Raw genomic sequence first — 24,850 nt, 5'->3', positions numbered from 1 at the left:
GTCAATGTGGAGGCTATATACGGGGTACCGGTACAGAGTCAATGTGGAGGCTATATACGGGGTACCGGTACAGAGTCAATGTGGAGGCTATATACGGGGTACCGGTACAGAGTCAATGTGGAGGCTATATACGGGGTACCGGTACAGAGTCAATGTGGAGGCTATATACGGGGTACCGGTACAGAGTCAATGTGGTGGCTATATACGGGGTACCGGTAGAGAGTCAATGTGGTGACTATATACGGGGTACCGGTAGAGAGTCAATGTGGAGGCTATATACGGGGTACCGGTAAAGAGTCAATGTGGAGGCTATATACGGGGTACCGGTACAGAGTCAATGTGGAGGCTATATACGGGGTACCGGTAGAGAGTCAATGTGGAGGCTATATACGGGGTACCGGTAGAGAGTCAATGTGGAGGCTATATACGGGTTACTGGTACTGAGTCAATGTGGAGGCTATATACGGGTTACTGGTACTGAGTCAATGTGGAGGCTATATACGGGTTACTGGTACTGAGTCAATGTGTGGGGGTACAGGTTAGTCGAGGTAATTTGTACATGCAGGTAGGGGGTAAAGTGACTGCATAGATAAACAGCGTTCCCAGCACAAGTTGAGCCTGTGTAATGATCATGCTGTTTAATCAGCTTCTTGATATTCCACACCAGACAGATGGATCAACTATCTTGGCAAAGGAGAACAAATGTAAGCTTTTTGTGCATATGGAAAATTTCTGGGATCTTTTATTTCAGCTCATGAAACATGGGACCAACACTTTACATGTTGCATTTCTATTTTTGTTCAGTATAGATAATTAAATAATAAAGAAAAACATGTAGGCATATGATGTGAAATAGGCCTCATATGAAATCATTGTCAAAGGCACAAGAGATACTGTTGCATGTAGATCTAGATTATTTACAGATGGATTATATAGAAATATCAAAACATTATTTGAACAACTCCAAAGCAATTGCATGTGGTGCAGGAACCACTGACTCGCTACGTTTTCTATTATCAGGACACCTGCTGGTAACTCTTAACTGATAAGAACAGCTCATGAGGTGTCTTAAATATCTGTCCACGAGGTGGGACTCTTATGACTAAAGAGGCTTCATGCAAAGCTTTTATTTTTACCCTTAAGAGTAGGAGTAAAATGTCTATATTCTCACCACTTATGAAAAATGTTATATTCTGAGACCCTCTACGGTTACAGGTCCTGGTCAGAACTCATGACATATGAAGACATTCTAGTCTCCTTTCCTCGGCTCTGTGTCAAATACTTACAAAAAAAGCCAATGTCTGCTATCCTTCATTAGTAATGCAATGTCAAAAAACACAGGATGCATCTTCAAGTAATGAAAGTTGGGACTAGTATGTGTGCTTGTGTTTTGATGTTTGACCCTCCTCCCTCCCTGTAGAACCTGTTTGCCCTGGCGACTGATGAGGAGCCAGAGGTGAGGAAGAACGTTTGCAGAGCTCTGGTCATGCTGCTGGAAGTCCGCATGGACCGTCTCCTACCACACATGCACAACATCATAGAGGTGAGAATGGGACTGGGGTACTGGGGCGGGGGGTAGGACTTGGGCTTGTGTTCTGTAATGCCAGTGTACACTACAGGACTTTCAAAATCCTAACCTCACTGAGCCATTGAACAACTGTCTTTCCTGTAGTTGTTTTGGGTTGCCAACATATTGTTGCGCAAGCTAACCATCTGGCACAGACGTGTCACACATAATACGATTCTTCACTTGGTCGTGAGGGTTCTCTATACCAAACAATGATGTGATACGATTTAACGTAGCTACGAGCTGTGGCTCAAAGCAGCCTCATAAAGGTTCAGTTAGATATTCACGCTTGCCATACAGAGGTGAAAGATCTAGCCAACGTTTTGAATTGAATAACATGGCTTGTGAACTTCAAAGCTGTAAAGATGAGACACTTTGGTTAAAGGCAAGTACAATACACATACTAGTAGTAGTCATAGCTCCTGCTCCAGAGTCTACACATTCTGGGTGATGTGATACAACGTCAGCATCTCACTGGCTTCTTCTCTGGCAAGCTCTCATTGGCTATTGCTGATCACGTTCTGAAAACTTGTCATTGCACATCTCACACAAGAGCATTGCCGATTTTGTGCTGATAAAATCAAACATGCTTGAAAATATCGTGACGTCTGGGACTGCTCAAAGATGGAGCGGTAGCCCTTAGATTGCATCTCTGACCCGCTCACATTAAAAAAGTGTCGGTAACCACAACGACATGGGTATTTTGTCTATGATCTCAAAAACTTGTCTGGGACAGCGAAACCACTGCCAAAATGGTGTAGTGTACACACAGTTTAAGCTGCAGGGCGGGAGGTGTAGGGGGAGCGAATTAAGTTGCGAGGGAGGCAGAGAGGGAGTGAGGGACGGATATAGAGAGGAAAGGAGGGAGGAAAACAAACCAATGTAATGGATTCCTCTTGGTCTCATCAAATCAGCTCAAGATGCCACCTTGGCCAAAAGCTTTATTCTCCAGACAGGTTCATCTGACAGCTTTATTCTCCAGACAGGTTCATCTGACAGCTTTATTCTCCAGACAGGTTCATCTGACAGCTTTATTCTCCAGACAGGTTCATCTGACAGCTTTATTCTCCAGACAGGTTCATCTGACAGCTTTATTCTCCAGACAGGTTCATCTGACAGCATCATTCTCCAGACAGGTTCATCTGACAGCTTTATTCTCCAGACAGGTTCATCTGACAGCTTTATTCTCCAGACAGGTTCATCTGACAGCTTTATTCTCCAGACAGGTTCATCTGACAGCTTTATTCTCCAGACAGGTTCATCTGACAGCTTTATTCTCCAGACAGGTTCATCCATAATCTGTCATGTGATTGTGGCTTCCCAGCTCCTGGCCTTGAAATGAATCCTGAATATTGATTGTGGTAGTGAATTACAAATATAATGCTAATAGTACTACATTTCCCATGGTCCTCTCCTCAGTACATGCTGCAGAGGACTCAGGACCAGGATGAGAACGTGGCTCTGGAGGCCTGTGAGTTCTGGCTGACACTGGCTGAACAGCCTGTCTGTAAGGATGTGCTGTGTAACCACCTCTCCAAGTGAGTAACACACATACATACAAAAGCTGTCATTCTAGGCCTCCCCCCAGTGTACTGTCCTTATCCTGTCACCCTGGCTGTTGATCAGGGCCATAGCTGTTAGAGCTCATCTGTGACACAATGGTGACACTGCTGACATTAATGTTGCTGTCCCCTCTCCTCTCCCTCTCCTGTCCCCTGCTCCCTCTCTACCAATCCCCTCCATGCTCCCTCTCCCCATGCTCCCTCTCCCCATGCTCCCTCTCCCCATGCTCCCTCTCCCCATGCTCCCTCTCCCCATGCTCCCTCTCCCCATCCCCTCCATGCTCCCTCTCCCCCATCCCCTCCATGCTCCCCTCCCCCATCCCCTCCATGCTCCCTCTCCCCATCCCCTCCATGCTCCCTCTCCCCCATCCCCTCCATGCTCCCTCTCCCCCATCTCCTCCATGCTCCCTCTCTACCAACCCCCTCCATGCTCCCTCTCCCCATCCCCTCCATGCTCCCTCTCCCCATCCCCTCCATGCTCCCTCTCCCCATCCCCTCCATGCTCCCTCTCCCCCATCCCCTCCATGCTCCCTCCCCCCATTCTCCCTCTCCCCATGCTCCCTCCCCCCATGCTCCCTCTCCCCATGCTCCCTCTCCCCATGCTCCCTCTCCCCATGCTCCCTCTCCCCATGCTCCCTCTCCCCATGCTCCCTCTCCCCATGCTCCCTCTCCCCATGCTCCCTCTCCCCATGCTCCCTCTCCCCCATCCCCTCCATGCTCCCTCTCCCCCATCCCCTCCATGCTCCCTCTCCCCATCCCCTCCATGCTCCCTCTCGACCAACCCCCTCCATGCTCCCTCTCCCCCATCTCCTCCATGCTCCCTCTCTACCAACCCCTCCATGCTCCCTCTCCCCCATCCCCTCCATGCTCCCTCTCCCCCATCCCCCACCTGTCGATCCCTGTCTGTTCCAGGCTGATTCCGGTGCTCGTCAACGGGATGAAGTACTCCGAGATCGACATCATTCTGCTCAAGGTCAGTCTGCTCTGAGTGTGAGCCAGGAAATTGATCAATGGCTTGCTGCTGGACTGCACCTTGTGGTTATGTACTGGACACATCACACCTTAGCCCTGGGTCTCAACCCTGGATGTGTGTATGTCCTGTCATGGGCCTGTCACTATTGTTACAATGAAATTCATATTTCTACATACATAAATATGTATGTGTCTCTGTCTGCTGTTAAGATAGTCTGATAGGTGAACTGACGGCTACCTAGCTACAGGCCTGAAGGCAGCTCACTGTCTTAAAGTAGTATCAATAGTTAGAATTGCATACCTTTGTGTGTGTACCCTTACAAGTGTGGAACTGTGTGTTTAACTGTGTGTGTGGTCAGGGTGATGTGGACGAGGATGATGATGAGGCCATCCCTGACAACGAGCAGGACATCAGGCCCAGGTTCCACCGCTCCCGTACCGTCGCCCAGCAGCACGAGGGCGACCGCGATGGCATCGAGGACGATGACGACGATGATGATGATGATGACCTGGACGATGATGACACCATCTCTGACTGGAACCTCCGTGAGTGGACCTCTGATTATCTGGGGTTTTCTCTTCTGGTTGTCTTGCTTTGTCTCGCTTACTCTTTTTTCTCTGTCTCGCTCCCTCTCGCGCTCGCTCCCTCTCGTGCCATCGGTTTTGTTGACCTTTTTGTGTGTGTGTGTGTGTACCTCTGTTTATTAACGCGTCCCCTCTCACTGTCTCCAGGTAAGTGTTCAGCAGCAGCGTTGGACGTGTTGGCAAACGTGTTCAGAGATGACCTGCTCCTCCCCATCCTGCCTCTCCTCAAAGAGCTCCTCTTCCACCCAGAGTGGGTCATCAAGGAGTCTGGTATACTGGTCCTGGGGGCCATCGCTGAGGGTAAGGACTAGCAGAGACTGGTATACTGGTCCTGGGGGCCATCGCTGAGGGTAAGGACTAGCAGAGACTGGTATACTGGTCCTGGGGGCCATCGCTGAGGGTAAGGACTAGCAGAGACTGGTATACTGGTCCTGGGGGCCCTCGCTGAGGGTAAGGACTAGCAGAGACTGGTATACTGGTCCTGGGGGCCATCGCTGAGGGTAAGGACTAGCACAGACTGGTATACTGGTCCTGGGGGCCATCGCAGAGGGTAAGGACTAGCAGAGACTGGTATACTGGTCCTGGGGGCCATCGCTGAGGGTAAGGACTAGCAGAGACTGGTATACTGGTCCTGGGGGCCATCGCTGAGGGTAAGGACTAGCAGAGACTGGGAGGGGGAGGAAGTGGTAGACTATACAGTGGTGAAAGAGAATGTACAGTGTGTTTATCCACTTGTGTGGGTCAGGAAGTTGCATAATTCTAGCTATCAGGGGTATTCTACCTTGCAACCTGAACGAAGGACTAAACAAGACTATCTCTCCACCATTTTGACCGCTGATCTTAAAGCCAGTGGAACCCAATAGTCTAACCCCATGTCATTTTCCTAGGTTGTATGCAGGGTATGATCCCCTACCTGCCAGAGCTCATCCCCCACCTGGTGCAGTGTCTGAGTGATGAGAAGGCCCTGGTGCGCTCCATCACCTGCTGGACCCTGAGTCGATATGCCCACTGGGTGGTCAGCCAGCCTCCTGACACCTATCTGAAGCCACTGATGACTGAGCTCCTCAAACGCATCCTGGACTCCAACAAGAGGGTGCAGGAGGCTGCCTGCAGGTGAGTCAGCATGTGGTCAGCTGTTGGTAGCTGTGGTTATGTTTGACCAGATGTCTGATTTATTTGTAAATGATCAGTAATAAGTGGCTCTGGGTTTTAAAGCTGGGGACGACAGTCCTGGGAGTTGAAGTAAAGATGATGATCATTGTGACGATCAGTTGATACAATCAAAAGTTTTTGAACCACAGTTCAAAAAGAACAGCTTGACTGCGAAGTGGTGCTCTAAACAACCTTTTATTTATCTCACCCCTCTCTCTCCTGCCTTATCCCCCTCCTCTCTCCCCTCTACCTCCCTCACCCCTCTCTCTCCTGCCTTATCCCCCTCCTCTCTCCCCCTCTCTTTCTCTCTCCCCTCTACCTCCCTCACCCCTCTCTCTCCTGCCTTATCCCCCTCCTCTTTCTCTCTCCCCTCTACCTCCCTCACCCCTCTCTCTCCTGCCTTATCCCCCTCCTCTTTCTCTCTCCCCTCTACCTCCCTCACCCCTCTCTCTCCTGCCTTATCCCCCTCCTCTTTCTCTCTCCCCTCTACCTCCCTCACCCCTCTCTCTCCTGCCTTATCCCCCTCCTCTTTCTCTCTCCCCTCTACCTCCCTCACCCCTCTCTCTCCTGCCTTATCCCCTCCTCTTGTTCTCTCCCCTCTACCTCCCTCACCCCTCTCTCTCCTGCCTTATCCCCCTCCTCTTTCTCTCTCCCCTCTACCTCCCTCACCCCTCTCTCTCCTGCCTTATCCCCCTCTTTCTCTCTCCCCTCTACCTCCCTCACCCCTCTCTCTCCTTTCTCTGTTTCCACTATCTCTCCCCACAGTGCCTTTGCCACTCTGGAAGAGGAGGCGTGTACAGAGTTGGTTCCCTACCTGGCCTACATCCTGGACACTCTGGTGTTTGCCTTCAACAAGTACCAACACAAGAACCTGCTTATACTGTACGATGCTATAGGGACGCTCGCTGACTCCGTTGGACACCACCTCAACAAGCCGGTACACACACACACACACACACACACACACACACACACACACCTTTCAGCTGTGTGTTTAGTTGTGATGTTTAATGTGGGCTTTACTGTATGTGTTGAGTTGTGATGTCTAATGTGGGCTTTACTGTATGTGTTGAGTTGTGATGTCTAATGTGGGCTTTACTGTATGTGTTGAGTTGTGATGTCTAATGTAGGCTTTACTGTATGTGTTGAGTTGTGATGTCTAATGTGGGCTTTACTGTATGTGTTGAGTTGTGATGTCTAATGTAGGCTTTACTGTATGTGTTGAGTTGTGATGTCTAATGTAGGCTTTACTGTATGTGTTGAGTTGTGATGTCTAATGTAGGCTTTACTGTATGTGTTTAGTTGTTGTCGTCTAATGTAGGCTTTACTGTATGTGTTTAGGAGTACATTCAGATGCTGATGCCTCCACTGATAGCAAAGTGGAACCAGCTGAAGGACGAAGACAAGGATCTGTTCCCTTTACTAGAGGTGAGCCTCACTGTCCTCTAATAATGTTCCCTTTACTAGAGGTGAGCCTCACTGTCCTCTAATAATGTTCCCTTTAATAGAGGTGAGCCTCACTGTCCTCTAATAATGTTCCCTTTACTAGAGGTGAGCCTTACTGTCTAATAATGTTCCCTTTACTAGAGGTGAGCCTCACTGTCCTCTAATAATGTTCCCTTTACTAGAGGTGAGCCTCACTGTCCTCTAATAATGTTCCCTTTACTAGAGGTGAGCCTCACTGTCCTCTAATAATGTTCCCTTTACTAGAGGTGAGCCTCACTGTCCTCTAATAATGTTCCCTTTACTAGAGGTGAGCCTCACTGTCTAATAATGTTCCCTTTACTAGAGGTGAGCCTCACTGTCCTCTAATAATGTTCCCTTTACTAGAGGTGAGCCTCACTGTCTAATAATGTTCCCTTTACTAGAGGTGAGCCTCACTGTTCTCTAATAATGTTCCCTTTACTAGAGGTGAGCCTCACCCTGATCTCTAATAATGTTCCCTTTACTAGAGGTGAGCCTCACTGTCCTCTAATAATGTTCCCTTTACTAGAGGTGAGCCTCACTGTCTAATAATGTTCCCTTTACTAGAGGTGAGCCTCACTGTCCTCTAATAATGTTCCCTTTACTAGAGGTGAGCCTCACTGTCCTCTAATAATGTTCCCTTTACTAGAGGTGAGCCTCACTGTCCTCTAATAATGTTCCCTTTACTAGAGGTGAGCCTCACTGTCCTCTAATAATGTTCCCTTTACTAGAGGTGAGCCTCACTGTCCTCTAATAATGTTCCCTTTACTAGAGGTGAGCCTCACTGTCCTAATAATGTTCCCTTTACTAGAGGTGAGCCTCACTGTCCTCTAATAATGTTCCCTTTACTAGAGGTGAGCCTCACTGTCCTCTAATAATGTTCCCTTTACTAGAGGTGAGCCTCACTGTCCTCTAATAATGTTCCCTTTACTAGAGGTGAGCCTCACTGTCCTCTAATAATGTTCCCTTTACTAGAGGTGAGCCTCACTGTCCTCTAATAATGTTCCCTTTACTAGAGGTGAGCCTCACTGTCTAATAATGTTCCCTTTACTAGAGGTGAGCCTCACTGTCTAATAATGTTCCCTTTACTAGAGGTGAGCCTCACTGATCTCTAATAATGTTCCCTTTACTAGAGGTGAGCCTCACTGTCCTCTAATAATGTTCCCTTTACTAGAGGTGAGCCTCACTGTCCTCTAATAATGTTCCCTTTACTAGAGGTGAGCCTCACTGTCCTCTAATAATGTTCCCTTTACTAGAGGTGAGCCTCACTGTCCTCTAATAATGTTCCCTTTACTAGAGGTGAGCCTCACTGTCCTCTAATAATGTTCCCTTTACTAGAGGTGAGCCTCACTGTCTAATAATGTTCCCTTTACTAGAGGTGAGCCTCACTGATCTCTAATAATGTTCCCTTTACTAGAGGTGAGCCTCACTGTCCTCTAATAATGTTCCCTTTACTAGAGGTGAGCCTCACTGTCCTCTAATAATGTTCCCTTTACTAGAGGTGAGCCTCACTGTCTAATAATGTTCCCTTTACTAGAGGTGAGCCTCACTGTTCTCTAATAATGTTCCCTTTACTAGAGGTGAGCCTCACTGTCCTCTAATAATGTTCCCTTTACTAGAGGTGAGCCTCACTGTCCTCTAATAATGTTCCCTTTACTAGAGGTGAGCCTCACTGTCCTCTAATAATGTTCCCTTTACTAGAGGTGAGCCTCACTGTCTAATAATGTTCCCTTTACTAGAGGTGAGCCTCACTGTCCTCTAATAATGTTCCCTTTACTAGAGGTGAGCCTCACGCTGATCTCTAATAATGTTCCCTTTACTAGAGGTGAGCCTCACTGTCCTCTAATAATGTTCCCTTTACTAGAGGTGACCCTCACTGTCCTCTAATAATGTTCCCTTTACTAGAGGTGAGCCTCACTGTCTAATAATGTTCCCTTTACTAGAGGTGAGCCTCACTGTCTAATAATGTTCCCTTTACTAGAGGTGAGCCTCACACTGTCCTCTAATTATGTTCCCTTTACTAGAGGTGAGCCTCACTGTCCTCTAATAATGTTCCCTTTACTAGAGGTGAGCCTCACTGTCCTCTAATAATGTTCCCTTTACTAGAGGTGAGCCTCACTGTCTAATAATGTTCCCTTTACTAGAGGTGAGCCTCACACTGTCCTCTAATAATGTTCCCTTTACTAGAGGTGAGCCTCACTGTCTAATAATGTTCTCTTTACTAGAGGTGAGCCTCACTGTCTAATAATGTTCCCTTTACTAGAGGTGAGCCTCACTGTCCTCTAATAATGTTCCCTTTACTAGAGGTGAGCCTCACTGTCCTCTAATAATGTTCCCTTTACTAGAGGTGAGCCTCACTGTCTAATAATGTTCCCTTTACTAGAGGTGAGCCTCACACTGTCCTCTAATAATGTTCCCTTTACTAGAGGTGAGCCTCACTGTCTAATAATGTTCCCTTTACTGGAGGTGAGCCTCACTGTCCTCTAATAATGTTCCCTTTACTAGAGGTGAGCCTCACTGTTCTCTAATAATGTTCCCTTTACTAGAGGTGAGCCTCACTGTCCTCTAATAATGTTCCCTTTACTAGAGGTGAGCCTCACTGTCCTCTAATAATGTTCCCTTTACTAGAGGTGAGCCTCACTGTCCTCTAATAATGTTCCCTTTACTAGAGGTGAGCCTCACTGTCTAATAATGTTCCCTTTACTAGAGGTGAGCCTCACACTGTCCTCTAATAATGTTCCCTTTACTAGAGGTGAGCCTCACACTGTCCTCTAATTATGTTCCCTTTACTAGAGGTGAGCCTCACTGTCCTCTAATAATGTTCCCTTTACTAGAGGTGAGCCTCACTGTCCTCTAATAATGTTCCCTTTACTAGAGGTGAGCCTCACTGTCTAATAATGTTCCCTTTACTAGAGGTGAGCCTCACACTGTCCTCTAATAATGTTCCCTTTACTAGAGGTGAGCCTCACTGTCTAATAATGTTCTCTTTACTAGAGGTGAGCCTCACTGTCTAATAATGTTCCCTTTACTAGAGGTGAGCCTCACTGTCCTCTAATAATGTTCCCTTTACTAGAGGTGAGCCTCACTGTCCTCTAATAATGTTCCCTTTACTAGAGGTGAGCCTCACTGTCTAATAATGTTCTCTTTACTAGAGGTGAGCCTCACTGTCTAATAATGTTCCCTTTACTAGAGGTGAGCCTCACTGTCCTCTAATAATGTTCCCTTTACTAGAGGTGAGCCTCACTGTCCTCTAATAATGTTCCCTTTACTAGAGGTGAGCCTCACTGTCCTCTAATAATGTTCCCTTTACTAGAGGTGAGCCTCACTGTCCTCTAATAATGTTCCCTTTACTAGAGGTGAGCCTCACTGTCCTCTAATAATGTTCCCTTTACTAGAGGTGAGCCTCACTGTCCTCTAATAATGTTCCCTTTACTAGAGGTGAGCCTCACTGTCCTCTAATAATGTTCCCTTTACTAGAGGTGAGCCTCACTGTCCTCTAATAATGTTCCCTTTACTAGAGGTGAGCCTCACTGTCCTCTAATAATGTTCCCTTTACTAGAGGTGAGCCTCACTGTCCTCTAATAATGTTCCCTTTACTAGAGGTGAGCCTCACTGTCCTCTAATAATGTTCCCTTTACTAGAGGTGAGCCTCACTGTCCTCTAATAATGTTCCCTTTACTAGAGGTGAGCCTCACTGTCCTCTAATAATGTTCCCTTTACTAGAGGTGAGCCTCACTGTCCTCTAATAATGTTCCCTTTACTAGAGGTGAGCCTCACCCTGATCTCTAATAATGTTCCCTTTACTAGAGGTGAGCCTCACTGTCCTCTAATAATGTTCCCTTTACTAGAGGTGAGCCTCACTGTCTAATAATGTTCCCTTTACTAGAGGTGAGCCTCACACTGTCCTCTAATTATGTTCCCTTTACTAGAGGTGAGCCTCACTGTCCTCTAATAATGTTCCCTTTACTAGAGGTGAGCCTCACTGTCTAATAATGTTCCCTTTACTAGAGGTGAGCCTCACTGTCCTCTAATAATGTTCCCTTTACTAGAGGTGAGCCTCACTGTCCTCTAATAATGTTCCCTTTACTAGAGGTGAGCCTCACTGTCCTCTAATAATGTTCCCTTTACTAGAGGTGAGCCTCACTGTCCTCTAATAATGTTCCCTTTACTAGAGGTGAGCCTCACTGTCCTCTAATAATGTTCCCTTTACTAGAGGTGAGCCTCACTGTCCTCTCACACCAAGACACAATCGTCCAGGGGAGTTTTCTACTCTTCAGCAAAAACATGCTCACTCTTAATAACTTCTTGACGCTACCTATCCCATTAGCGGGATCATTTTCATCAGCAACCGCTGAATAGCATAGCGCCACAGTCAAATAATATTACTAAAAAATATTCATATTCATGAAATCACAAGTGCAATATTGCAAAACACAGTTTAGCCTTTTGTTAATCTACCTGTTGGCTCAGATTTAGAAATTATGCTTTACAGCGAAAGCAATCCAAGCGTTTGTAAGTTTATCGATAGCATAACATTATGTACACTAAGCATTAACTAGGTCACGAAAATAAGAAAAGCAATCAAATTAATCGTTTACCTTTTGATCTTCGGATGTTTTCACTCACGAGACTCCCAGTTACACAACAAATGTTCCTTTTGTTCCATAAAGATTATTTTTATACCCAAAATACCTCTGTTTGTTTGTCGCGTTATGTTCAGAAATCCACAGGAAAGAGCGGTCACGACAACGCAGACGTATATTCCAAATAATATCCATAATGTCCACAGAAACATGTCAAACATTTTTTATAATCAATCCTGAGGTTGTTTTAAAAAAATATATTCGCTAATATATCAACCCGGGTGTATAGGTTTTTCAGTTACACTGGGAGAAACTCTGTAGCGCAAAACTCACTCTGAGAGCCCCCACCTATCCACTTACGCAATGTGATCTTTCACGCTCATTTTTCTAAATAAAAGCCTGAAACTATGTCTAACGACTGTTGACACCTTAGGGAAGCCATAGAAAAATGAATCTGGTTGATATCCCTTTAAATGGAGGATAGGCATGCATAGGAACAGAGAGGTTTCAAAATAAGAGGCACTTCCTGATTGGATTTTCCTCTGGTTTTCGCCTGCAATATAAGTTCTGTTATACTCACAGACAATATTTTTACAGTTTTGGAAACTTTAGAGTGTTTTCTATCCTAATCTGATTATATGCATATTCTAGTTTCTGGGGCTGAACAATAGGCAGTTTCAAATGGGTATGTTTTTGAGCCAAAAACGAAAATACTGCCCCCTACACGCAAAAGGTTAAACAATTTACTAAAATGTAAAACTTACTACCTTTAACCTCTCCTGGCCAACATCCAGTGAGATTGCAGAGCGCCAAATTCAAATACAGAAATACTCATTATAAAAATTCAGAAAAGATACAACTAATTTACATAGGTTTAAAGATTAATTTCTTGTGTCATTTACAAACAGTAACCAGCCAAGTAGAAGACTTACACAAGTCAGAAATAGAGATAAAATTAATCACTTACCTTTGATGATCTTCATATGTTTGCACTCAGAAGACATTCATTTATTCAATAAATGTTCCTTTTGTTCAATAAAGTCTCTATTTATATCTGAAAACCTCTGTTTTGATCGCGATTTCTTCAGTAATCCACAGGCTCAAACGCAGTCACAACAGGCAGACAAAAAATCCGTAAAGTTCATAGAAACATGTCAAATAATGTTTATATTCAATCCTCAGGTTGTTTTTTAGCCTAAATAATAAATAATATTTCAACCGGACAATAACATCGTCAATATAAAAGGTAAACAAGAAAGGCACTCTCGGCCTCCTAGTGGTCTAGAGCACTGCATCGCAGCGCTAGCTGCGCCACCAGAGACTCTGGGTTCGCGCCCAGGCTCTGTCGCACCTGGCCGCGTCCGGTAGGTCCGTGGGGCAACGCACAATTGGCCTCCCGTCGTCCGGGTTAGGGAGGGTTTGGCCGGTAGGGATATCCTTGTCTCATCGCGCACCAGCGCCTCCTGTGGCGGGCTAGGCCCTGTGCGCGCTAGCCAAGGTGTCCAGGTGCACGGTGTTTCCTCCGACACATTGGTGCGGCTGGCTTCCGGGTTGGAGGCACTCTGTGTTAAGAAGCAGTGCGGCTTGGTTGGGTTGTGTATCGGAGGACGCATGGCTTTCAACCTTCGTCTCTCCCGAGCCCGTACGGGAGTTGTAGCGATGAGACAAGATAGTAATTACTAACAATTGGATACCATGAAATTGGGGAGAAAAGTGGGTAAAAAGAAAGAAGAAGAAAGGCACTCTCTCGGTCGCTCGCATGAAAAAGCTCTGTGACCTGGCAGGGTCCACTCATTCAGACTGCTCTTACTCCCTCATTTTTCAGAATACAAGCCTGAAACTATTTCTAAAGACGGCTGACATCTAGTGGAAGGCATAGGAACTGCAATTTGAGTCCTAAGTCAATGTATACTGTAATGACATTGAATAGAAAACTACTTCCTGAATGGAAGGTTTTCACCTGCCAAATCAGTTCTGCTATACTCATATATATATGAACAGTTTTGGAAACTTTAGTGTTTTCTATCCAAATCTACTAATTATATGCATATCCTATCTTCTGGGCCTGAGTAGAAGGCAGGTTAATTTGGGCATGCTTTTCATGCCCAAATTATTTTTTCCTCTTTTATCCTCTCTCTTGTCACATCACCTTCTCTCTTCTCTGAATCTCTTGCTCTCCCTCCATCTCTCAGTGCCTGTCGTCAGTAGCCACATCTCTCCAGAGTGGTTTCCTGCCCTACTGTGAGCCTGTGTACCAGCGCTGTGTCAACCTGGTGCAGAAGACCCTCGCTCAGGCCATGGTGAGACACACACGTCCGTTGTTGTGTGAGGGACACAGGGGTGTGTGAGACACTGTTGCGTGAGGGACACAGGGATCTGTGAGACACTGTTGTGTGAGGGACATGGGTGTGTGTGAGTGACACGGGGGGGTGTGAGAGACTGTTGCGTGAGGGACACGGTGGTGTGAGACACTGTTGCGTGAGGGACACGGGGGTGTGAGACACTGTTGCGTGAGGGACACAAGGGTGTGTGAGACACTGTTGCATGAGGGAGCATTTGTTTAGTGCTTGCTTTCTTGCCTGTAAACATCATCTTGTTTGTGCCAGCTGGCTGTGTGAGTTGGCACTGAACACACCATAGAGAAGGGTTTTGGCACAGATAGTGTGTGTATGAGAACATTTGGGGATTATCTGCTCGCGGTTGGATTTCGTGCTTGCGGAATGTGGAATCTAATTATTTCAAATAACTATTTTCCCAAATCTAATCCACACTCTCTCCTCTTTCCATCACCCTCTGTCACACTACCTCCCCTCTCTCTCTTCCTCTACCATATATTCTATCGTCTGTCTCCCTTGCTTACTGCCCCCTTTTCCTGTCTCCCTCCCCTCTGTCTCTCCATCCAGCTCCACCAGTCCCAGCCAGACCAGTACGAGGCTCCTGATAAGGACTTTATGATTGTGGCTCTGGACCTGCTCAGTGGACTGGCCGAGGGGTTGGGCGGCAACATCGAGCAGCTGGTTGCCCGTAGCAACATCCTCACGCTCATGTACCAGTGCATGCAGGTAACCAACCAGTGACCTCAGTGTTACAGATCAACCAACCAACCAGTGACCTCAGTGTTACAGATCAACCAACCAACCAGTGATCTTGCAGTGTTACAGATCAATCAACCAACCAGTGATCTCAGTGTTACAGATCAACCAACCCTGACATAGTTAATCTCTCAGGTCCGTGAGTCATGACTAATCTCTCGCTCTCTCTGTCTCCCTATCGCTCTCTCTCTCTGTCCTCTCTATCTCTCTTAGGACAAAATGCCGGAGGTGCGGCAGAGCTCCTTTGCTCTGCTGGGTGACCTGACTAAAGCTTGTTTCCAGCATGTAAAGCCATGCATCGGTACGTACTCTATTCTCTTACACCAGACTGGCAGTAACACACAGCCTGATACTCTATTCTCTTACACCAGACTGGCAGTAACACACAGCCTGATACTCTATTCTCTTACACCAGACTGGCAGTAACACACAGCCTGATACTCTATTCTCTTACCCCAGACTGGCAGTAACACACAGCCTGATACTCTATTCTCTTACCCCAGACTGGCAGTAACACACAGCCTGATACTCTATTTTCTTACCCCAGACTGGCAGTAACACACAGCCTGATACTCTATTCTCTTACCCCAGACTGGCAGTAACACACAGCCTGATACTCTATTCTCTTACCCCAGACTGGCAGTAACACACAGCCTGATAATCTATTCTCTTACACCAGACTGGCAGTAACACACAGCCTGATACTCTATTCTCTTACCCCAGATTGGCAGTGACTGGCAGTAACACACAGCCTGATACTCTATTCTCTTACACCAGACTTGCAGTAACACACAGCCTGATACTCTATTCTCTTACCCCAGACTGGCAGTAACACACAACCTGATACTCTATTCTCTTACACCAGACTTGCAGTAACACACAGCCTGATACTCTATTCTCTTACCCCAGACTGGCAGTAACACACAACCTGATACTCTATTCTCTTACACCAGACTGGCAGTAACACACAGCCTGATACTCTATTCTCTTACACCAGACTGGCAGTAACACACAGCCTGATACTCTATTCTCTTACCCCAGACTGGCAGTAACACACAGCCTGATAATCTATTCTCTTACACCAGACTGGCAGTAACACACAGCCTGATACTCTATTCTCTTACCCCAGATTGGCAGTGACTGGCAGTAACACACAGCCTGATACTCTATTCTCTTACACCAGACTTGCAGTAACACACAGCCTGATACTCTATTCTCTTACCCCAGACTGGCAGTAACACACAACCTGATACTCTATTCTCTTACACCAGACTTGCAGTAACACACAGCCTGATACTCTATTCTCTTACCCCAGACTGGCAGTAACACACAACCTGATACTCTATTCTCTTACACCAGACTGGCAGTAACACACAGCCTGATACTCTATTCTCTTACACCAGACTGGCAGTAACACACAGCCTGATACTCTATTCTCTTACCCCAGACTGGCAGTAACACACAGCCTGATACTCTATTCTCTTACCCCAGACTGGCAGTAACACACAACCTGATACTCTATTCTCTTACACCAGACTGGCAGTAACACACAGCCTGATACTCTATTCTCTTACACCAGACTGGCAGTAACACACAGCCTGATACTCTATTCTCTTACACCAGACTGGCAGTAACACACAGCCTGATACTCTATTCTCTTACCCCAGACTGGCAGTAACACACAACCTGATACTCTATTCTCTTACACCAGACTTGCAGTAACACACAACCTGATACTCTATTCTCTTACACCAGACTGGCAGTAACACACAGCCTGATACTCTATTCTCTTACACCAGACTGGCAGTAACACACAGCCTGATACTCTATTCTCTTACACCAGACTGGCAGTAACACACAGCCTGATATACAAGATGTGTGTAGTAGTCTGAATGTCAGGTTATCAGTTACCAATTATTTAAACTTCTATCTCTTTCTCTTCTGTGCAGCTGATTTCATGCCTATACTAGGCACTAATCTGAACCCAGAGTTGATATCAGTGTGCAACAATGCAACGTGGGCAATCGGAGAGATATCTATACAAATGGGTGAGTGTCTGGAAATTGTCAGAAAGAGGTCACACATACCAGCTTGGATACATTCTTATGAATGTGTGTGTTACACCTCCCTGACCTCCCTTCTCCTTCCCCTCTCCCCAGGGGCTGAGATGCAGCCCTATGTGACCATGGTGCTGCACCAGCTGGTTGAGATCATCAACAGGCCCAACACCCCAAAGACCCTGCTGGAGAACACAGGTACCACCACAAGGTGGCGCTGCAGGCTGTGCTGAACCTGCCATCCACACAGGGAGATGTTACACAGCACAGTCAGTCAGGGCCACTCTGGGTGCGCCCCAATGAAATCTCCTTTCTCCCGAAGTGTGCACTCGTTCAATTGCCTTCATGGATTTGAAGGGAAATTACTGGTATATGAAAACTGCTCGTTGCCCATGCCAACACCAATCCAATGCTTTTAAATATCTGGGGAGTAGTGAACGAGTGCAGACTTCAGGAAGAAGGAGAGGTTATTGGGACACCCTCTGACTGGAGCGGAGGCCATTAATCTCCATCTGAAAGCCTCCCCATGCTCTGGGCCTTACAGGTTTTGCCGGTTTCAACCAAACATCCCAACTATTTGGACCCAATGATCTATGGCTTAGAGGCTGTGTTTATGGGCTGTTGGATCCCTGCTGAAAGAAATGAAATGTGGCTGAGGTGGAAAGAGGGAAAGAAAGGAGGGGAGAAAGAGTGACAGATTAAGTATTTGTTCCTCATGGAGTAAGAATCTGGGGAAATGCCAAAACCGAGCAAACCCTGTAAGTGTACAGTCTTGGCATTATTAACTGAAATGGATTGATTCTGTTGCACCGTTGGTTGTCAGATCTTTCTAGCTTTATTTCCCTTGAAGTGAAGTTGAAGTGTTGAGCAGCATCAATAGGTGACCTTAAGGTCTTAACTGAGACAGTGGAGTGTATAGCTAAATGCTTCAAGAGTTTTCATACGGTTAATTTGACAAACTGAATGTTTACTGAACACTCTGATGATGATGATCATCAATAATAATAATAACTAGTCGTTTTTGCTGACTGAGGAAAGAGCTAATCCCATCCTAAAATTTTTTTGGGGTGTTGAGAGAAATGTTATAGCGCCTATACTTATCAAACAAACCTTCGGTTACACTCTGCTTTTATTTAGATGCTCTAGTCGAATTGGAAACCGTGTTTGGGGGATCCAAAATGGCCGCCGACTTGAAACTAGAACCCAAACTGAGCCAAAATGAGGGTGAAGTGTAACCTGCTTAACTAACCCCCCTATACCCCCCCCCCCCCCCCCCCAGTAAAACTAGGGAATTTGTAGATGTTGTTCCTGTTTGTTTGTCAGTTTATTTGTTGTTTTTAGTTAGTGTTTCTTTTAAATGTGAATGCATATCTGCCAATATATGTTAAATGTTTAGTTAAAGGATGGCAAACGTTTAATGCAGGATAGGTGATGGATTGATGGAGCCATAGGGCTATGCTGTTCAGCTCAGTCCACTACCGTTCTATTTTAGGATGATAAATCAAAACATAATCAACTTGGTTTCCTTTGGGTTGTTTCATACAAGAACTCTCCTAATCTTCATTTTCAGCTAACCTCAAAACATTCAGAAAATGTATTCATTTTGATTCTCTTATAGCTCACCAATTTGATCCTTCAAAGCACTTTAAAACACACATACAGTATAAAGTCACATCAACACTATTGAGGTGGATGGGGTTTGAGGCTATATACAGTGCCTTCAGAAAGTATTCACACCCCTTGAGTTTTCCACATTTTGTTGTGTTACAGCCTGCATTTAAAATATATTTTTTTGGTCACTGGTCTACATGCAATTACCCCTTAGTTATGTTTTTCGAAATGTTTACAAATGAATTACAAATGTTAAGCTGAAATGTCTTGATTCAATAACTAATAAACCCCTTTGTTATGGCAAGCCTAAGTTCAGGAGTAAAAATGTGCTTAACAAGTCACATAATAAGTTGCAATAATAGTGTTTAACATGGCTTTTGAATGACTACCTCATCTCTGTACCACACACATACAATTATCAGTAAGGTCCCTCAGTTGAGCAGTGATTTTCAAACACAGATTCAACCATAAAGATCAGGGAGGTTTTCCAATGGCTCGCAAAGAAGGGCACCCATTAGTTGATGGGTAAAAAAAGAAGCTGATATTGAATATCCATTTGAGCATGGTCAAGTTTTTAATTACACTTTGGATGGTGTGGCAATAAACCAAGTCACTACCAAGATGCAGGCGTCCTTCCCAACTCAGTTGCCGGAGAGGAAGGACACCGCTCATGGATTTCACCATGAGGTCAATGGTGACTTTAAAACATTTACAGAATTTAATGGCTGTGATAGGATAAAACAGATGATGCCTCAACAACATTGTAGTTATTCCACAATACTAACCTAATTGACAGTGAAAATAATACAAATATTCCAAATCATGCATCCTGCTTGCAACAAGGCACTAAATTAATACTGCTACAAATGTGGAAAAGCAATTAACTTTTTGTCCTGAGTACAACGTGCAAATCCAATACAACACATTACTTAATACCACTCTCCATATTATCAAGCATAGTTGCTGCATCGTGTTATGGGTATGCTTGTAATTGTTAGAGACTGGGGAGTTTTTCAGGATAAAAAATTTGTGGAATGAAGCTAAGCACAGGTGGAAATCCTGGAGTAAATCTGGTTCAGTCTGCTTTCCACCAGACACTGGGAGATGAATTCACCTTTCAGCAGGACAAGAACCTAAAACACAATTCCAAATCTACACTGGAGTTGCTTATCAAGAAGACACTGAATGTTCCTGAGTGGCCGAGTTAGTTTTGACTTTGAAAAATCTATGGCAAGACCTGCAAATGTTTGTCTAGCAATGATCAACAACCAACTTGATAAAGCTTGACACATTTTTTAAAGGATAATGGGCAAATGTTGCACAATCCAGGTGTAGAAAGCTCTTAGAGACTTACCCAGAAAGACTCACAGCTGTAATCGCTGCCAAAGGTGCTTCTAGTATTGACTCAGGAGTGTGAATTCTTATGTAAATTCAATATTTCTGTATTTAATTTTCAATACATTTGAAAACATAAAAATGAATAACTTTTTAATTTTGTCGTTATGAGGTATTGTGTGTAGATGGGTGAGGAAAAACAAACAATTGAATACATTTTGAATACAGGCTGTAACACAACAAATGTGAAAGTCAAAGGGTATGAGTACTTTCTGAAGGCACTGTATAGCTATAACCCCTCCCCTCCATCCTCATTTGCAGCCAATCAGCCTATCCTGCACTGAACTTTATTTCTAATGAGCCTATCATCTGCTTTCTGCATGTCTCATTGGACTGTTCATAAATGCCTGTTTCTTAATGAGAATGTTGCATAGTTTTGTGTCTCTTAAACGTAGGTCCTCCTCTCTGTCTCCTCATAAGAACCTGCTGTACTGGATACTAGTCTCCTCCCATGTAGTTGGTCATTTCTTTACAACCAAAAAAAGAAGAAACGGTTTTCTGTTTCTTATTGAAAGATTAACCTTTTTGTGAGTTTAAGGGAGAAACCTCTGAAAGCTCAATTCCCAGCTGCCAACTTTGAGAAGAATAAGAACCTTGTAAACATTCCATACGGACATTTGGCTAACTAATGACTTTACACTTTAAAGTTAGACAAAGAACATTTAATTGAACATTTTGGAAAGAGGAGTTTGTCGTAAGAGAACAGAGGCCATTTCAACATTGATATTTCTGACGTCCGAGCAGGCATGTTGCTGTTTGATTGATATTGTGTTGTCAAAGTGTTCTCCCTTAAACGAGGTGTTTGTTTTTAGTGCCAGGGGGCAGTAATAATCAACACTAGTGAATTCTTCTGTTTATTATCATACATGGATTCTGTTGATTTATGTTTCTGAGTTGTTTGTTTTTTCTTTATTTTTTCTCCTCATTGCTCATGTCTTGGTTGGCGTTTGGTGGTGTATAACCGTGATTGCGTTACCTTAGCAATAACAATTGGTCGTCTTGGTTACGTTTGTCCTCAAGAGGTGGCACCCATGCTACAGCAGTTTATAAGACCCTGGTGTGTATTATTCAATCTTTTATTTAATTCATATTCCTATCCTCTTTCTCCATGTCTGTCTCTTCCTGCCTCTCTTTCCTGTCTCTGTCTTTCTCTCTTCCTCCCTCTCTTTCCTGTCTCTGTCTTTCTCTCTTCCTCCCTCTCTTTCTTTCTGAAATAAGTATTTTCTGTTTCTCCTGAATCAGTCCGTAATCATTGCCAACCATGTGACTAATCCAGTCCTCTTTTAGGTCCTCTGTCTGTGATGTATTTTGCTTCAGTAGCACCTTCATGTATTTTATACATTACTGGTTTATTTATTTTACAGTTTGTCATTGTTAATTGTCGCTAACTACTAATTAGTGCATGGGATTCGACCGTCACATGCCTGCTGGTTCAGAAAGGGAAAACAAAAGGCTTCCCTAAATTTCCCAAAGCATTCTCAGAGCACCCCCCCCCCCGTCCACTAGTCATCCAGCTGCATGTTCCTATCCCAGAATTCCTCAACTTCCTTTAAGAAAAAAGTTCATATAAAAAGATTTAGCATTTATAATGTGCTATAGTAAAGGTTAACCTAAATGCCATATGGGCCAAAGTGAAGTTATTTTAAAAGTGATAAAACCGTTTTTAGTGACTTACTCGTAAGTGTATAGTTAATTGCTTTAACACAACGTTTCAGAAGGACCGGTTTGTTTGATGTGCATGCACCAGTCTGATACTGTTTTAAATGATCTGAGAGAAATAATTTTCTCCCCACGAGAATATTTTGTACCTTCCGAAGTAGTCTTTGGTAAAAGTAGTTCTGATAATATCAAATATTCTAAAGGTCTAAAATAAATGATTGTAGATTGAATTCACAAGTATGAATTAAAAATGGCAAGTTGTCTTTTTTTAATATACTATAGGTTATTTTTCTTTTTTTAGTTGCCATACATACGATCAACAAACCTTGAGGCAATAGATGTAGTATTGTTATATTTTGGAAGGTATTCTATTTATCCATAGTGGAATTTATTGTGTTAACAGGTAATATGATATACCTATGCAAGTTCAGTTACATTATTGAATACAGTCAATGGTCATTTCAGAGTGCTGTAAGGGTATTGAATTGTAATGATATGCAGTGTTTTAAGGCAGCCCCTCTGGCCTGGTGTAAAACGTGGCTGTTCCTGTTGACAGGTGCACCTCTCTAAGGAACATAAGAGACAATGAGGAAAAAGACTCAGCGTTCCGAGGCATCTGCACTATGATCAGTGTCAACCCTGGAGGAGTGGTACAGGTGAGGCCCCCAGGCATTGCTGCCCCCTAGAGTATAACATAGGAACTGCACTTCTCTTCTCATGGCCCCATCAGTTGAGGACTAAGAAAAATACAGGAACTGCATTACTGGTTATATGGCCCCATGAGTGAGTGATGTTTGCAGAGAAACTCTTGTTGTCTCAAGGCAGACCTTTACTCTCATTTTCTCCAGGACTTTATATTTTTCTGTGATGCAGTGGCCTCGTGGGTAAATCCAAAGGATGATCTGCGAGACATGTTCGGCAAGGTAAAAACTGATAACTCGGCCACGTAGTCTTGTAGACTCGAGGCCCGATCTGTGTAAGGGGAAGGAGTGAATATCCTGATCCACAATGTGTGCATGCGTGGCTTTGTGCTAATTGTTGTTTGATATTTTCAGATCCTCCATGGGTTCAAGAACCAGGTGGGCGAGGATAACTGGAGGCGTTTCTCAGACCAGTTCCCACTGCCTCTGAAGGAACGGCTGGCTGCCTTCTACGGGGTGTAATGCTTTCCATAGGAACATACCTGTTCAAGGGGGTACTTTGCACATTCATGGTCAAATCTAATTATAGAGCCGAGAGATCCTATCCAAGGCACTTTAGTGTCTGTTTGTTAGCCACCTTATTTGAGCAAAATGATAAGCAAGTGAAATTAGGAAGGTTTATTCCTAATTTAGCTTACTTAATAATATTGGTCTCACTCTGTGTTTCCAGGTCATTCACTATGGGAGACGACTGACGGGGAACCTCTTATACCCAGGGAACATGTTACCCTTTACTGGGGGTAGGGTCTGCCAGCTGGGGAGGGAGGGGGGTGCGGACCGGGACCCTCCTCAACCTTCTTGACGGGCGGGGTGGGAGGGAGGTGTTAGCCAGCAGAGGCAGTCAACGCCCCCCAAGCAACAGGCGAGGGGGACACGGGGGAACCAGCAGGCTAACTTAATCAAGGGAGGAAACATTTATTTAATCATTTCAACATCTCATTCAGAAATGAAAAGACATTGTCAGCGTAGCCATTTTTGTTTTCTCTTTTTATTTTATTTTTCATTCGAGCTCTCCAGCGACTCTACTACTGAGTGGACATTTGAATCAAAATGCAGGAAAAAAAACAATGCAAAACTTTGTAAATGCTTCTGTCGTTTAGTTGTGGTAAAATCATGGCTTTATACTTACCGGGGGGGGATAGTGCTGATTGAGGGTCCGATTTCAGTTAAGAGCTTTTAAATCTATTCGTATCGACCGGAAAGTGCCACTCAGAGATAAGTGTAGGGGGAGGGAGTGTAGAACTAGAGAGAATGATACCGACCATAGAATTGATATGGGGGTGGTTCTAAAATAGCGTAGTGGGCATAGAAATGACATTAAAAGTCTCAAAGAAAACAACATAGCAGCTGTCCTCAACTGCCAGGACAGCTGCTAGCCAAGCAACCACAACAGAGGTAATAGAGTAAAGAAAATGCTGATATTATCGTATTTATCTAACCAGCTATTTTGGGGGGGGGGGGGACACTGCCTTTGCATATCTTCGAATAACAATAGCCTGTCTTTTATTGTAGTCATCAATCAAAGCAATTGCGTTGAGTTAATGAAAGAAAAATTGGTAGTGGCATATTTAAAGTAATAGAGTAATAAACAGTATTTTTATGGCAGGTCAGAAGCTGTGTTGAATAAACCATTCAGTCAAACACGTCAGACAGAAAGAGTGCATATGATTCTATATTTGTTGTGGTTGAAAGTGACTTGTCTTAAAAACAGGAAAATAACTAAGTAGCATGCTTACATCGAAGTGGGTAACGAGGGTGTACATCAGTAGAGTGATCTGTGTGTTGCATCATCAGATAGTTGTGGTATTTCTTGCATAGCCTTGTGATAAGGTTTCTTAAACAAACATGTAGTTTGTCCTTTTTCAGTTTTCTGTCTGCCCACCACCCCCTATGTTTACCAGAGGTTTTCCAGTCACTGTGTCTAGCAGTGTCTAGCATGAACTGGGTTTACATACATACAATATAGAAACATACAAGTCTGATATTGATATTCTCATCTAGTTGAATCCATATACTGTAGCAGGGTTTTGGTTGTGATTCTAAAAAGAGACCTTGAACACTGCTACATACATGTTAAAACTCTGAGGTAAACTCTCAGGCTGCCTCTGTCCTGTGGTGTGGAAGTGACGTGTTCTGTGTGCATGGATGTTTTACTAGCTGCCATAATATCAGCTTTCCTGACCCCATATTGTTTTAAATATCAAATTCTGTCTTTCTCACATTTGTGAAAACAGTACTTGGGCTCGATTGTGGCAACGTAAGACTATATTGTTTAACAGTGTCAAAGGGAGGGGGGTATGGAAACAGCATACAGGGCTTTAGCTGAAAATGTTCACCCTTTTGTTATTAGGACTGTAACACAAGTCCTCCTGTCTTGATAGTGTGTCTGTCTGTGACCTTTGTTGGTTGTCAATCCAAAACTCAACAGTAAGCAATTGTAAAAAAAAAAA

The 24,850-nt window shown here is 44.4% G+C and overlaps 1 protein-coding gene across 2 annotated transcripts in view; it reads left to right on the top strand.

The window, feature by feature from the left end:
- LOC109868333 (transportin-1) overlaps positions 1–24,850 on the top strand; it is a 48,321-nt gene that overhangs the window by 23,084 nt on the left and 387 nt on the right. Inside the window, exons 8-25 of one of the 2 annotated variants that reach the window (XM_031803119.1) lie at positions 1,421–1,543; positions 2,987–3,105; positions 4,042–4,102; positions 4,461–4,647; positions 4,834–4,986; positions 5,574–5,799; positions 6,604–6,775; positions 7,180–7,266; positions 14,078–14,185; positions 14,789–14,947; positions 15,191–15,278; positions 16,927–17,025; positions 17,137–17,232; positions 21,022–21,097; positions 22,256–22,355; positions 22,548–22,622; positions 22,755–22,894; positions 23,071–24,850. The exon at positions 23,071–24,850 is cut by the window's right edge and continues 387 nt beyond it. In XM_031803119.1, coding sequence (XP_031658979.1) covers positions 1,421–1,543; positions 2,987–3,105; positions 4,042–4,102; positions 4,461–4,647; positions 4,834–4,986; positions 5,574–5,799; positions 6,604–6,775; positions 7,180–7,266; positions 14,078–14,185; positions 14,789–14,947; positions 15,191–15,278; positions 16,927–17,025; positions 17,137–17,232; positions 21,022–21,097; positions 22,256–22,355; positions 22,548–22,622; positions 22,755–22,862 — 2,037 coding nt within the window. In that variant the 3' untranslated portion in view covers positions 22,863–22,894; positions 23,071–24,850. The remainder of the gene's footprint in view (positions 1–1,420; positions 1,544–2,986; positions 3,106–4,041; positions 4,103–4,460; positions 4,648–4,833; positions 4,987–5,573; positions 5,800–6,603; positions 6,776–7,179; positions 7,267–14,077; positions 14,186–14,788; positions 14,948–15,190; positions 15,279–16,926; positions 17,026–17,136; positions 17,233–21,021; positions 21,098–22,255; positions 22,356–22,547; positions 22,623–22,754; positions 22,895–23,070) is intronic. The other variant, XR_004205038.1, reaches the window with a different exon arrangement.

Source organism: Oncorhynchus kisutch, linkage group LG23 (genome assembly GCF_002021735.2).
Source record: "Oncorhynchus kisutch isolate 150728-3 linkage group LG23, Okis_V2, whole genome shotgun sequence".
Classification (NCBI taxonomy): domain Eukaryota; kingdom Metazoa; phylum Chordata; class Actinopteri; order Salmoniformes; family Salmonidae; genus Oncorhynchus; species Oncorhynchus kisutch.
Note: the sequence above shows the minus strand (reverse complement) of the source record. Positions and strands in the feature narration are given on the sequence as shown.